This window comes from Neofelis nebulosa, chromosome 2, assembly GCF_028018385.1.
Source record: "Neofelis nebulosa isolate mNeoNeb1 chromosome 2, mNeoNeb1.pri, whole genome shotgun sequence".
Taxonomy (NCBI): Eukaryota; Metazoa; Chordata; class Mammalia; order Carnivora; family Felidae; genus Neofelis; species Neofelis nebulosa.
The window spans coordinates 117,758,597-117,773,743 of NC_080783.1; the positions used below are offsets into that span (position 1 = coordinate 117,758,597).

General features: G+C 46.5%; 1 protein-coding gene across 1 annotated transcript; it reads left to right on the forward strand.

Moving 5' to 3' along the window:
* Positions 1–847: 847 nt before the first annotated feature.
* TXNIP (thioredoxin interacting protein) lies at positions 848–5,046 on the forward strand. The gene is made up of 8 exons (XM_058695445.1): positions 848–1,383; positions 1,890–1,962; positions 2,083–2,230; positions 2,442–2,544; positions 2,686–2,942; positions 3,037–3,193; positions 3,306–3,457; positions 3,609–5,046. Exons 1-8 carry the CDS (start codon positions 1,134–1,136, stop codon positions 3,642–3,644), a joined length of 1,176 nt encoding a protein of 391 aa, XP_058551428.1. The 5' UTR covers positions 848–1,133; the 3' UTR covers positions 3,645–5,046.
* Positions 5,047–15,147: the final 10,101 nt, after the last annotated feature.

Consider the following 15,147-nt stretch of genomic DNA (forward strand, 5'->3'; position numbering starts at 1 on the left):
ACATAAACAAAATGTTTCTCAACTTTGCAGGCAGAAACTGAAGAGACGAGGGGATAAAGCCAACAGGATGTGAACACGCCCTGTTTCCACGTTCCAGAGAACACAGAGAACAGAATAGAGGGTACAGGGAGTGAGAACAGCGCAGGCACGCAGTTCCGGGGCTCCGAGGGGCTAGAGAGGGAGGAAGAAGGCCGAGCATACCATTTGTCCACTGAGGACTGAAAGGGGGGTTACAACTTGTGGAAGTTCTCCTTTTCTTTCACAGTCGGTTGGGTGCTGACAGAGCCGCGGGGCAAGAGAAGGACAAAGGGTCTCTTCCTGAACAGTAACGCCAGCGCTCCCTGGCCTCCGCCCCAGATCTGAAGTATTCTTGGAGTGAAGGGATTGTTTTTCACAGGACTTGCGACTTGTGAGCCCGGAATAAACAGTCGCCCCTAAATTAATTGCGCTGGCTAAGGCTAGGCATGAAATTCCCACCTAAGCACATTTTCCTTTTGCCGCAAACGCCGCTCCCAGCCCAGAAGCATTTGCACCCACCCTCCGATGGCCACCAGCCCGCGATAAATTCTAGGGTCAGAGAGGCCCCGTTTCCTCTGGGCCGGAGGGCAGCCGCTCGCAGCCCCACCGCCCCCTCCTCCCGGCGAGGCGGCGGTGCACAACAACCATTTTCCCCGCCAGGCGCACACCGTGTCCACGCGCCGCTGCGACCTCGCCGATTGGTTGGGCTCCCGGTAAACAAGGACCGGGCAGCCAATGGGAGGGCTGTGCACGAGGGCAGCACGAGCCTCCGGGCCAGCGCTCGCGTGGCCCTGCGGTGCCTGACTACTATATAAAACAGTTTCCGGCTCACGCTAGCAACTGTACACTGCTCTCTTCGGTCCGGGTTCGTGAGTGGCTTTGCCCAGCTCCGGAGAGCTCCTCCAGCTGTTGGAGGAAAGGGGGGAAAAAAGCTGATTTTTCTCTGGAAATTCCTTGGCGTAACCCGCAGCTTACGTTTTCCTGACCTCTCCATCAGATTTTAGTGGAGAGTTGGAGAGTGAGATAACCTTAATTTTCTGTAATTTTTGGATTTGGGACTTTTGCTGTTCTTTCTCTCCCCCGTTTTTTAACTGTTAAGCCAACACAGTCCAATCATGGTGATGTTCAAGAAGATCAAATCTTTTGAGGTGGTCTTTAACGACCCTGAAAAGGTGTACGGCAGTGGGGAGAAGGTGGCTGGCCGGGTGGTAGTGGAGGTTTGTGAAGTCACTCGAGTCAAAGCTGTCAGGATCCTGGCTTGCGGAGTGGCGAAGGTCCTGTGGATGCAGGGATCCCAGCAGTGCAAACAGACCTCCGAGTACTTGCGCTACGAAGACACGCTTCTCTTGGAAGACGAGCCCACAGGTGAGTGGCCCCGTTGTCTGCCGGGAGGGTGGTGGAAGCTGATTCGGGAAGAGTTGAAACGGACAGTTGGAGCTTTTGCTAAATATTCCAAGTTGCTCGGGTTGAGCGGCTTGAATTTCGTGTTGCTTCCTTTTTTTTTTTTTTTTAAGTTTTGACTTGCAGACTCCTTAAAAAATGGTGATTTGTACAGTTTCCTACAGTGTTGTGATCTGAAGGTGATCCTGAGGGGTGTTGCCCTAGCTATTTAAGGATTTTTTTTTTTTTTTAATGTATAAGTTGCTTATTCTTTGCTTGCTTCCTGTTTGAGATGATAGTAGCCTGTCATCACTGCAGGGCTTTGTAACTTTTTGCCCAACAAAATGCGTCAGAATCTCATTTAAGAACATACCGGATAAAAGTGGGGGAACTACAGTAGGCTTGCTTGCTGCCCAGGAACTCCTTATCGCACAACTGCATTTTAAGTGTAACAAGAAACTTATGGGCTACTCGCTTTTCCTTCTTTTCAGGTGAGAATGAGATGGTGATCATGAGACCTGGAAACAAATACGAGTACAAGTTCGGCTTTGAGCTTCCTCAGGGGTAGGTGTCTGCTGAATGCATCTTTGGACTTTTTAATCTCTCACACTCTTCCCAGCCTTTGGTCACTTCCTGTTCTTGGAGAGCGTTTGTAGATTAACTGCTTCTTTTTTCCCCCGACAGGCCTTTGGGAACATCCTTCAAAGGAAAGTATGGGTGTGTAGACTACTGGGTGAAGGCTTTTCTTGATCGCCCCAGCCAGCCCACTCAAGAGACCAAGAAAATTTTTGAAGTGATGGATCTAGTGGATGTCAATACTCCTGATTTAATGGTGAGGTTCATTTTAAAATCCTATTCTCTTGGGTTTCGGGGATGATAAATTAAGTGTCTTAGGCATTAGATTGAAGCACTTCAGGGAATTCAGCCCTAAATTACCAAGGTGGGAAGGAAAGTTGCCTGTTCTAGGTAAGGAAGTGGAAAGGAAAAAAAAAAAAGGATCTCTAGAAATTCTCAAAACCTCTTTTTACTCCTATTCAACATAGGCTCCTGTGTCTGCTAAAAAGGAGAAGAAAGTTTCCTGCATGTTCATTCCTGATGGGCGAGTGTCTGTCTCTGCCCGAATTGACAGAAAAGGATTCTGTGAAGGTAAAAACCTAGTACTTAAAATGGTAGACTGATAAAACAGGGACTGTGGTTTTGGGAGTGAGGGCAGGGGCTAGGGATAGGAGAAAAGTCACTAATTGCACCAAGCATCAGCTAATAAGTTTCACCTTTCTCATTCTTCAGGTGATGAGATTTCTATCCATGCTGACTTTGAGAATACATGTTCCCGCATCGTGGTCCCCAAAGCTGCCATAGTAGCCCGCCACACTTACCTTGCCAATGGCCAAACCAAAGTGTTGACGCAGAAGCTGTCATCGGTCAGAGGCAATCATATCATCTCAGGAACCTGTGCATCGTGGCGTGGCAAGAGCCTTCGGGTGCAGAAGATTAGGCCTTCTATCCTGGGCTGCAACATCCTTCGAGTTGAATACTCCTTACTGGTGAGTGGGTGGAGTCAGAGAGATTATTCTTCTGTCAAAATAGCAGTGGTTTCTCCAGACCTGTAATCTAACAAACTGTCCTTTTCCTTTCTAGATCTATGTCAGCGTCCCCGGCTCCAAGAAAGTCATCCTTGATCTGCCCCTCGTAATTGGTAGCCGGTCAGGTCTGAGCAGCCGGACATCCAGCATGGCCAGCAGAACCAGCTCTGAGATGAGTTGGGTAGATCTAAACATCCCCGATACCCCAGAAGGTGAGTCAGACCTAATAATGTCCATCCTTCCTCTTTGGCCTGCTTGGGTTTGTGAAATTGTGATGGTCAGGTGTTTCACAGCCAGACTTCTTATGCCTAAATTTTTTTCTAGCTCCTCCTTGCTATATGGATATCATTCCTGAAGATCACCGATTGGAGAGCCCCACCACTCCTCTGCTAGATGACACAGACAGTCCTCAAGACAGCCCTATTTTTATGTACGCTCCCGAATTCCAGTTCATGCCACCACCTACCTACACAGAGGTGAGAATTATCATTTTAGCACTACGTTTTGTCTTAAACCTTCCATAGGAAGTTGAGTTGGAGGTATTGCTAAACTGGGTGGTTCTGTCAGTTCTTACCCAAACTAAAATGGTCTTTTCTTTCTCTCCCTTCTTGCCTCCCCCACCCCCAGGTGGATCCCTGCATTCTCAACAACAATGTGCAGTGAACATGTGGAAGAAAAGAAGCAGCTGTACTTACTTGTTTCTTTCTGCCTCTCTTCCTGGACTCTTACTTTTTCAGAGACTCAACAGTCTCTCCATTGGGGTATGGGTCCATCCCAGCCTCTGACTCCCAGTGTAGGAGGTGATCAGTAGGCGACCTCCTGGGCCTTAAAATGGTGCACGCTCGTCCTCAGCCAGGGAGAAGTTGTGATAGGGAGTGTTTGCTGGATGGGTTTAAAAACACACTACAAAAATTCGGGCCCATCCTGTTTTCTCAGATCTTGAAAATTAAGGCATTTTTAGTAAGTTTGAGTAAGGGGTAGAAATGGCCTCCTGACATGGTCTTCCCCAGGGTTTTTGAAGGGGATTCTGTATCTTGAACTCTTGTGCCATGTGGAGCAGAGCCACTTTAGCAAATTAGGAAAAGGAAAAAAAAATCATGGCCAAAATTTTGGGACAACAAGGTTCTTAAAATCAGTGTTGCCCTTTGTTTTACACTTATAGCAGAAAGAAAAGAAAAACTTTCCAGAACTGATGTGGTTTGAACTTCTGGAGAAGAGCTTCCCATGTGAACTAAAAAGAAGCTCTAAGGTTGTCTTTGCTTCGAATGTACTTTAATCTGGCTTAAAGCAGTTGTAACCATGTCCCACCAAAGGTCTTAAAAGCCATTTTTTGAGCCTATTGCACTGTATTCTCCTGTTGCAAACATTTTCATATGGGAGAATGTGTTTTTCTTTTCATGTGACTCCTTGGACTTGCTTCTGAGGTGATAATTCTTAGCACTTTAGTTCCTCTCGAAAAAATTTTTTTTCCCTATCTCAAATGTAAGCTAAAACTGGTCTACTACGTCTCTAAGGCTAAGCACAATGACAAAAAAAAAAAAAGTGTTATTCCTCACTTTTGAGGCTTTGTCCCAGTGTACAGAATTCTGTAATTCTAATAGCTCTTAATTATGTGAGAAGGGTTGCTGCTATCAGCGTCGCCCACTGTGACTTCTCCACACCCTCCGAGGAACTGTAGATCAAGATGCTGCCAACACTGTGATCAGAGCTTCCAGACATTGCCATGAGAACTGAGCAGGCCGCCTTCGCCACAGCCCCCAGGGCTCCCTGCACAGTGTTAGGAGACCCGGCATGTTGACAGTCCTCTCTAACTGCAGCCCTTGAGCACTTGGTCCGACCCCTCAGCCTTAGCACTTTGTTCACTGTCCTGTGTCAGAGCACTGAGCTCCACCTTCTTCTGAGAAAGTATGTGGGCTGAAAGCGGTTTCGGTTTTTTTTGTTTTGTAAATGTTTATCTTTTTGTATGATAAAAACTATATTTTGTACTTAACCAGATATATTTTCACCCCAAGTGGGGGATATTCTTTGTAAAAAATAAAAATAAAGTTTTTTAATGGCAAAAATGGTTTTCTTGTCTGTGAGGTGGTGGTTGAAGTTTACTGGAAAGTGTGCCTGAAGGAGCTTTACCCCTACTTAGTGATTCCCGTTTTTGGAAATCCTGTGGAGAAAAGCTTCCCTATTGACCCTAATCATTGTAGTCCGGGGGTGGGGTTTGGGGTGCAAAAGGTAGGAATTTTAGCTACATTTAGTCTTTTTTCCAGTTAACTAAAAACTGTAGTGGGATATTCTGGTGGTCTAGGCTAGTTTTCTGCACCCGTAGATAACTCAGAATGAAATTCCTTGGATTTTGGAGTGCATGCACTTTTTTTTTTTTTTTTTTTTTTTTTTAAATCTCTTTCAGGGGCACCTGGGTGGCTCAGTTGGTGGAGGGTGATCTGGGATCATGAGCTCATGTCCCACGTTGGGACTTACTTGAAGATACTTAAAGATTTTTTTAAAATGTTTTTTAATGAGCTTTTGGGGCACCTGGCTGGTTCAATTGGCAGAGTATGAGGCTCAGGGTTGTGAGTTTGAGTCCCACATTGGGTGTAGAAATTAACATCTTTTAAAAAATAAAATTAGCCCTCAAAATACACAGAAATAAGATCGGTGAGAGAACCTGAAAGGAAAGGGTTATGGTTCCCTATTTTATAATTTGGTCTCGTGCTGAAGTTTCTTCTCAGCTAAACCTGGTTCATATACAGTAAGTTATAAGATGATAATCATTCAGGACTTAAGGATCTAGACTTCTGAGAATTGGTTGAAGGCAGCTACCATCTTTTATCTCTGCTGTTCCTAGCACAGTTCCTATAGAAGAAACACATAATCATAACTCAGATGTTTGCTGAGTATTTAACCTCTCCCTCATCCCTTAGGATATGCTTCTGCAGTTCCTATTTCTTACTTACAGAAGATAGATACCACAAGTCCGCCTCTAATTGAAATGATTTTTATTCTTAAAGGGGTGACGGGTATGAGAACTCTGAAACCTCAGAAGTCAACGTACTTGCCTGGTTTCTGGCTTAAACCTTTGCAGACAGATCTGGTCCTTATCTAGGAATTTGGGGGGTGACTTTTCTGTGGACTTCCACATGCTAATTACAGACCTCAGACTCCTGGAAGTTAATGAAATCAGTGTGAATTGAAAAAGACTGAAAAGATTCCTTCCCACTTCAATCTTCCTTCATCAGTCTTTTATTTGCAGGAGCTCTTCTCTCTTCTGGCTGTTTCTCTTTCCCAAGGTGTCAGCCTCTGACTCCCTGTTGCCATGGTGACTCTCTCCTTCACTCTTACCTGGGCTGCCTCCTTTTCTCACCTGTTCAAGAGTTTGGCGTCTCCTCCCTTATTCCCTGAATTTGACCAGGAAACTAGGTCAAAGTTGATGGAAGTTTTTCGTGCAGCTTGTTTTCCAGGGACTGGTGGGGTGGAGCAAGGACAAGAGCCGGCCAGAGGGCAGGAGGGAGAGATGGAGAGAAAGCCTGGCTGTTTGTGTAAACAGCATGGCTAATGGGACAAGAAATGAGAAGGGGAGAGCCGGCAGAGGGTAGATAACTGACACCTGAGGTCTGTTAGAGATCTGATTCTCAAACAACCAGAACCTATGCATCTTCTCCTAATGCTTCAAATTCAAACGGCCCAATAGAACTTTTCTGTGATGATGGAAATGTTCTATATGCCCACTAAAATGGTAACCATTAGCCACACATGGCAACTGAGCTCTGAAATGTGGTGGTGTGACTGATGAGCTGAATTTTTATTTTTGTTTAATTAATTTAAATGTAATTAGCTCCGTGTGACTAGTGACAACCGTATGGAACAACGCAGCAAAATATGAGGAAGGAAGGCAGCTAGCTGTTCACTCACAGGAAACTCATCCTTCCCTTAGAGCACAAAAGGCCGCACTCTGACTTTCTTTTTGCCTTTTACACACATTTTCTACCTTACCTCAGGACATTTTCTGCATGTAGGCTCCTTTAAGTACACTTCCTTGGGTACTGGCTCAGCTGCTTCTCCACTTAACCGGGTAGATTTGGGGTCTTCCTTGCCCGTGCTCTTCTCATGTGCCTTTTAATTTTTAAAGAGCTATAACATACATGTGCAGTCATTAGAGGAGATCCAGTTCTTGGTATCATTTATTCATTAGGTCCAATCTGGTATATGAAGGTCTGAGAGAAGACAGCAAGAAAACGACCTAGAGGGAGAAAAGAGCTAGAAAAAGTAAAATTAACAAGGAAGGGGCAAGTATTCCATAACCAGGGTCCTTGGCTAGCTTGATACCTCTCAACAGACCAGAAACACAAGGTTGAACTTGGGTTGAGCCACTGGGAGGGAGAAGTTTAGACAGATCTGTCCGAGCACCTGGTGAACAATCACATAGGAACTGGAGGGTATGGAGTGGGGTGAAGGAGTGTCTTTTGCCCAGTTCTTTCAACAGCCTACAGACTCCTTGCATTCTTTCCTCGGACTATCTCTAGGCGATGGAATACAAAAGGTAGATAAGGAAAATCTTTTACTGACCCTCCAATGGTCACAACCCCTGTCCCAAGCACCCTGATCTCAACAGTCCTGGACTAGAAGAGCAGAAATTTGTGTCTCGTTCTTTGTTCTTACCCTTCATCTACCACCATTTCCTGAGTTGAAAAACACTCTGCAGAGAGGCTGCAACTCCAGGGCTACAGGTCCTGGCCCAATATGCGAGTCTAGAGCCTAGAAAAAGTATGGGGATCAGCCTTCCTGGAGAAATAATATAGAGTGGAGTTGAACTATCTCAATTCCAATCTTAATTCCACCATTTAACAAGCTGTACAAGATTGGGCAACTTGGTTAAGCTTTCTGAGCTACAGTTTGTTTACCTGTGAAGTGGGAAATAATAATAGTATCTACCTCGGAAGATTATGGTGAGGATTTTAAAAATATACATGAAGTGGGGTGCCTGGGTGGCTCGGTGGGCTGAGCGGCTGACTTCAGCTCAGATCACGATCTCGTGGTTTGTGAGTTTGAGCCCCGCGTCGGACTCTATGCTGACAGCTTGGAGCCTGGAACCTGCTTCTGATTCTGTGTCTCCCTCTCTCTCTGCCCCTCCCCCGCTCACACTCTTTTTCTCTCAAAGATGAATAAATGTTAAAAAAAATTTTTTTTTAAATACGTGCAGTGTTAGAACAGGCAAACAAGTGCTTGTTATCTAAAATAAAAGAGGAGCCACGTCCACCACAATTGATTAGTCTTGATTAGTTCACTCCCAGGCATGTCTCCAAAATCGTTCTTCCTCTGTGACCTAGCAGAAATAAGGCCCGTTCTCTCTTTGCTCCCCTTGATTCTTCCTTCCTGTATTAAGGGAACAAAACAGTCTGAGAAGTCTCTGTATAGAAGCTGACTCAGCCTAGAGTTAATTGTGGTAGGGGAGAGGTTGGGACTCCCACCTCCAGGCCAGACCAGGTCCTCTGCACACCCTGCATCTCATATAGCTCAGGGAGCACTAGAGTTTTCTCTCTCATACACCCAGAGTGCTTCACAGGCCTCTGGATTAACTCTGTCACCTTCTGGAAATTAATTGAGCTTTCTTAACTTTTCACTACACAACTTCAGGGGAAATCTTCCCACCGTTGAGAGACAGAAACCGAGGAACATACAATGGGCATACAATGTGACACTGCAGAGAACTCTCAGACTCCTTATTCAAAGGTAATGCATCTCATTTGATTTTTTTTCCCTGAGGTGGACCAGACCAAGTGGCACAAAAGCTAGTGGAGGTGAGCCCTCTGTTGAGGCCCAATTTAGCCTATTTGGGCTATTTCCATCCTGTCTTGAGGTTTCCCTTGGCTTGACCCTGCTGTATTCTTTCCTGGGTCCATTCTGTAAGGAGAAAAGAAGGAACAGACTCTGAAGGCTGGGATTTTTCTGACGCCAAGTTGACTGGCCATCTCCAGGCAATGGGAGTGATGATGGGAGAAGAGACCAGACAGAGCATAGGTGCAGGATTGTGGGTCTCACATGCCTTGAGCATTTGGATGCCAAGCAAGATCTATTCTCATTGTTGGGGCAATGGAGCTGCTACCTCTCCAAATCAATCAAATCGTCGGTAAACAGGTTCTCGGAAATGTCCTGGCTGGGCTGGGTGCCTAGCTTGGATATTTTTAACTTTCTGGACAGATAGAGGAAGGATTTCAGTTGCTGGGAAGGGAGGTGGGGGGTTCAGGGGCGTGAGAACTGTGCTTCCCTTATATGATTCTGTGGCTGAAGACCCTCTCCACTTCACCTGTCTAAATTCTGACTTCCTCCTTCACCTGTCCAGATTGACAGCAAATCTTTCCTTTGTCTCCTCTTCTCCCATTTCACTCTACTCCTGCTTTTTCATCCTTCTCTTACCTTCCAACTCTGAGGAAACTTGGCTTTCTGTTCATGACCCCAAGATGTTTTTAGCTCCATATCCCCGTAGATCAAGGAAAGGATGCTCAGGCCGGGGCCAATGGTTCCTTTGCTTTTCTTAGAGAAAGGAGTAGCCTGCCAGGGACACCCAGAGGCTTCTCTTCAGTCCTACCTCTTCAAGCTCTCCTGCGGGACAGCTGCAAACTCCCTGCAGCCTCATACACCTCACTGCCCTGAACTCTTGAGAACAGAATCTGAGATCCTGGAAGCCCAGATGAACCTTGTATATCTTTGGAAATTAGAAGAAATATTGGTTGAGGCCAGGAGCAGCAAACCAGGGGCCACTGGTGGAATCAGCCTGCAGCCATTTAGAAACCTATACAGTTTCATCCTAAACATTTGAATTGGTGGTAAACAATTAACCAGATTTTACCAAAATCTGTTCTGGCTTCTCTTAAAAAGCATTATAAATGGATAAAGAAGATGTGGTATATATAGACAATGGAGTATTACTCGGCAATCAAAAAGAATGAAATCTTGGGGCACCTGGGTGGCTCAGTTGGTTGGGCGTCCAACTTCAGCTCAGATCATGATCTCACTGCTCGTGAGTTCGAGTGCCGTGTTGGGCTCTGTGCTGACAGCTCGGAGCCTGGAGCCTGCTTTGGATTCTGCCTCCATCTCTCTGCCCCTCCCCCGCTCACACGCTCTCTCTCAAATATAAAAAATAAAACATAAAAAAAAAAGAATGAAATTTTTCCATTTGCAACAACGTGGATGGAACTGGAGGGTACGCTAAATGAAATTAGTCAGTCAGAGAAAGACAAATATCATATTACTTCACTCATATAAGGACTTTAAGAGACAAAACAGATGAACAGAAGGGAAGGGAAGCAAAAATAATGTAAGAGCAGGGAGGGGGACAAAGCATAAGAGACTCTTAAATATGGAGAACAAACAGAGGGTTCCTGGAGGGGTTTTGGGAGGGGGGATGGGCTGAATGGGTAAGGGGCATTAAGGAATCTACTCCTGAAATCACTGTGGCACTACATGCTAAGTAACTTGGATGTAAATTAAAAAAATTAATTAAAAAAAAAGCAATTATATTTGGTAACAACCAGTCCACATTCCTTCATGGTGTCAACCTGTTAGAACTGAAGGGACCAGGCAGGCTCTCTAGCACCACACTCTATCATATTACACTCACCTGCTTCACTCCTTTGTCCCTGTCTGACTCCGGACTGGTGTTGGGGCTTAAAGTTGTTACCTCTATGTAGAGCTTCTCAAAAGTTTCCTCTGAGGGACCGCTAAAATTAGGGAGAATGAACCCTTTTCCCCAGGGCTTCTGGAACTCTCCAAAGGAGCTTGTCAGAAGCTAAAAATGCTGTTGGCCAAAAAAAGTACCTATTTTATGTTGAAAAAGTGCAAATTTTGATTTATACTGCACCATATATTTGTGTAGTTTTAGCATAACAATAATTTTACCTTCCTCTACCAAATCTTAAAAGTAATATGGACCCTCTAGAAGACGTACCGTGTGTATTCTGCAATTCCAATATTCCTCGCTACATCACCCAGAAGTAACCCAAGTTGGTCATCACAACGCTAAAGACATGAGGCAAAGACAGACATGGAGAGAAGTCAACAAGAGGAGAAGAATATCAAAGACAATTAGTCTGAGTGATAAGCTCTTTCTGGCCCCAAGTCACACCTCCTGACCTGGCCCAGTCCAGCTCCTGGGAAGTTTGTAGACATCCCTGATATCTCTGGACAGGTGTTAGAGTGGTGGCTCAGGGTGAAGAGCAAGTCTCAAAACAGGAGCCAGGCCAAGTAAGGGAGAGGTGAGGGGCCAGGAGCAGCCAACTATGGTTAGACAGGAAAGACTGCAGGAAAGACTGTCTAGGGGTCAGGAGAGACGCTTGGGGCCAGGAAGCGGAAGGCTAAGAAAAGGGCTGGTCAGCATTTGCCCTTTCTTCCACTGAGCCCATCTTTGTTTCACTTCCTCTTACCACTCATGCCTCAGAAAAATGAAGTAAAAGAGTTACCTTGACCTCTTTAGATGAAGGAATCTCCTTTCCAGAATAGCTGCATCTGCTGCCATAGCTGAGCAGAAGGAGGATGAGTACCAGGGCGTCTTTCAAACCTGTCCAAATGGGATTCCATCTGTTCTCTCCCCATGATGGGAAATACCCCAGATCTGTGTCCCTGATTTAGGTGAGTTTGTTCCCCCCATCATTTTTTTAAAACCTTTTTTAAACGTTTATTTATTTTTTTTTAATTTTTTTAATGTTTATTTTTGAGACAGAGAGAGACAGAGCATGAGCAGGGAAGGGGCAGAGAGAGAGGGAAACACAGAATGTGAAGCAGGCTCCAGGCTCTGAGCTGTCAGCACAGAGCCCGACGCGGGGCTTGAACTCACGGACTGTGAGATCATGACCTGAGCCAAAGTCGGACGCTTAACCGACTGAGCCACCCAGGCGCCCCTAAACGTTTATTTATTTTTGAGAGAGAGAGTGTGAACAGGGGAGGGACAGAGAGAGAGAGAGAGAGAGAGAGGCACCCACAGAATCTGAAGCAGAATCTGAAGCAGGCTCCAGGCTCTGAGCTGTCAGCACAGAGCCTGAGGCGGGGCTCAAACTCACAAAGTGCGAGATCATGACCTGAGTTGAAGTCGGATGCTCAACCAACTGAGCCACCCAGGCGCCCCTGTCCCCCCCCCCCCCCATCTGTTTTAGCAAGGCAAAGACAGGTCTAACTAAACTCCCTCCTATTCTAGTACTGTCGATGCTGCCCTGAATGTAACAAAGAATGGCAAAGGCAGAATTTGGATATTTTTCTATTGACCATTATACACCAGGGGAAATCGAATCACAGGTTGGGGAAGATTCAGAGAGAGGTAGGGTCCCGGTTTGGGGAAGCCCAGCTTAGAGCTGGGGATCCAGGGAGGAGGAGGTGTTTCAGAATGGAGAATGGAGACCTCCAGACTCAGAGGTCTTGGAGGCATGGTATCTCCCCGTGTTGGTCAGGCCTGGGTCTGAGGAATCCTTGGACCTTCAAAAGGTCTTAAAAGCCTTGGGCCTTACTTGGCCTTTCAGGTCCTGCAGTTAAAACTGGAGCTTTGTCTTCCCACTGAGTCCCATTATGGTGACCGGGGAAACATCCCTTCTCGTTAGGATACAAAATACCAAATTAAGTTCTGTTGGGGGTAAAGCAAAGATCTTTCTGAGGTGATACTAGGAAACTAGAACTTCTTATTTTTTGGCTTTCTGGTTCCAAATGACCTTGAGGAAATAGGCTCTGTAGGAGAAAGTTCAATGGAGAGGGGGGTCACCACTGGTCTGGACAGATTAGCTAACTGAGCTATTCCTGTCTAGCTCATTCCTCCTCTCTTTCCTCCAGCCAGACATAATGATATGATGGGAGATGAAGACCTGCTCAACCAGCCCCTTCCTCTGTCAGAAGCTTCTCGGTTGAACAGCTTCATTTGACTCCTGGCTTGCAGATTGTGACCTTGAACTCTGCTGTAGGGGTTGTCACCTCCCTCGATAGTTGATAGAATTGCTGATGCTTCTACCACTGGGGCTGAGGCAGTTTCTTGGAAAGGACTGGCTGGATGCCTGAGGTATCTTTAGCTTGCCCAGGCTGAAAATAGGTGGGGGAATTCTGAGGATGGAATGAGTTCAGCAACAGCTGGACACGCCCTGACCTTTGTTCTCAAAACCATTTGGATTCGTGCAGGTGGGTCAACACCAGCTTGAGGGATTCCTGGCGGCTCTCTAATCCGAATTCTGTCTCATGCATGAGGAAACTGAGGTTTGCAGGCTTGTCATGACTTTCCCAAGGGCACAAGGCTGTGGAGTGGTGAAATTCCATAAACTGTAATTCCATAAACACATGACCATAACCAGTGCTTTGCTCAGTTGAGTCGGCAGCCTATCCCCTGGACTTAGTTCTCAGCCAGCCTACACCTGCAGGCCACCCTTCCCTCCTTTCAAAGTCCAAACAGCAATAAAAATGAATTGAGGGAAGTCATTGTCTTTTCCTCGCCAAACCATGGGTGCCCTGTCCCCCTGACATCTGATCTTCCAATTCCCTTGGGTCTCCACCCCCATCTTCTAAACTACACATTGCATCCAGTTTCCCATCCAGCCCTCCCTCAAACCACCTGAGTCCCTGTGAAGTTTGGAGACTCAGCTCTTAAGCTTCCGGCCTAAGGTGGGAGGGGACCAGAAGCTAGGGATGGAACATAGGGTAGGGGAGGATAGGATTCTTGCCGGAGAACCCACTCTGCCTGGGGCCAGCACAGGCCTGGCTGTGTGGGGGGAGCCATGTGTTCAACATAAGCAGGCCCTGGCAGGCAGGTAGCACAGCGCTGAGCAAGCACTGTGTGGGCCCTCTCTAAATGTTTGCAATCGGAGCCTCAATCTCTAGCTTCTCAGGTGGTCCTGCAGAGAAAGAGCAGTCCTGACTGGTGACTAGACCTCAGGCTTCAGCCTCAGCCTGCCCGTATGGAAAGTAGGGGAGAGGTCAATGGAAACAGTCAAATTCTGCCTGGAACGGCTCTGGAATCTGGGGAAGCTGCTAGATCCCGTGTCTCTGGCTTTGTTCATTTGTTCAGCAAGGTCACCTGCCAGGAGTGGCAGGATGCCAGCTAGGAAAGAATCCAAGAATGGTCTGATCTTTCTGACTTTGTTTGTGAGGCAGTACAACTGAGCCCAAGTGGTCACTCCAACCTTTGTCTTCCTTTCTCCCGGGAAATGGGAAAAAATGTATTGTACATAGAGGTGGGGGCAGGAGTGCGCTCCAATCCTCCTCTACTGTCTTTTTTCTAGACTCTTTCAGGGTCCTAAGCTGGCATTAGGTGGGATTTGAGGGGATGTCTGTGCCCCCAACATACACACAGATATAGCTGATCAGATAGGACTGGTATATGTGGTGGGGCGGCTGCAGGGGCGGAGAGTAAAGGAGATTTTTCAGTGTCTTTTATGTTTGTTTCTTGCTGATTTCTCCCCACCAACAATCACAGGCTAAAGTGTGACTATGGGAAACCCCAGTGACAGGTCCCCTGGCCCCTCCCCCACACATTCCACTCACCCAGCACCTTGGAGAGCTAGAAAAAGAAACACAACAATCACCACAAATTGCTCAATAACTGTGGAATGTTCTCTTTCAATTCCTGTTTCCTTTTCTGTTCTCTTGGCTGCCTCTACCTTAACACCTATTACGGAACCCCAGCCTGACTTTCAAGGTGCTTTCCCTCAATAGATTCACAGTTCCTGCTTAGTTTTTACAATGGGGGTAAGAAATACCTTACATGAGATTGCCAGTCTCTATCACTTGATGCTGTATGGAATTCAGTCAGCCTGCCTGGATATGGTTAGACAATTTCTTGAAGGCTTTCCCACATCCCCTCTTTATGACTTTCAAATGTTTAGTAGGGTCGCTATGACAGCATCCCAGCTATCTGTGCCTGCCTCCTTATTCAGTTCCTATTCTGGACACGCAGCTCGCCCGTGACTGTTGCATGGACCAACTGGCTGGAACCAATCAGCTCACTGAGGGCTTCCTAAGAAGCCAATCAGAGCCTAGGGAAGTGACCTCACCCCAGGGAGAGCCGAGTGGGTGAGGAAGCATCTCTCAGAGCTGAGCTGTGAGTGTCCCTAAGTCACTCCCCTCCACCCCACCCTCCTTACTTCCTGTAAAGCAATACCGCCTACCCCCTCCACCCCAAGAAGGGAGTGAGAAAGACTAACTACCTTCCACA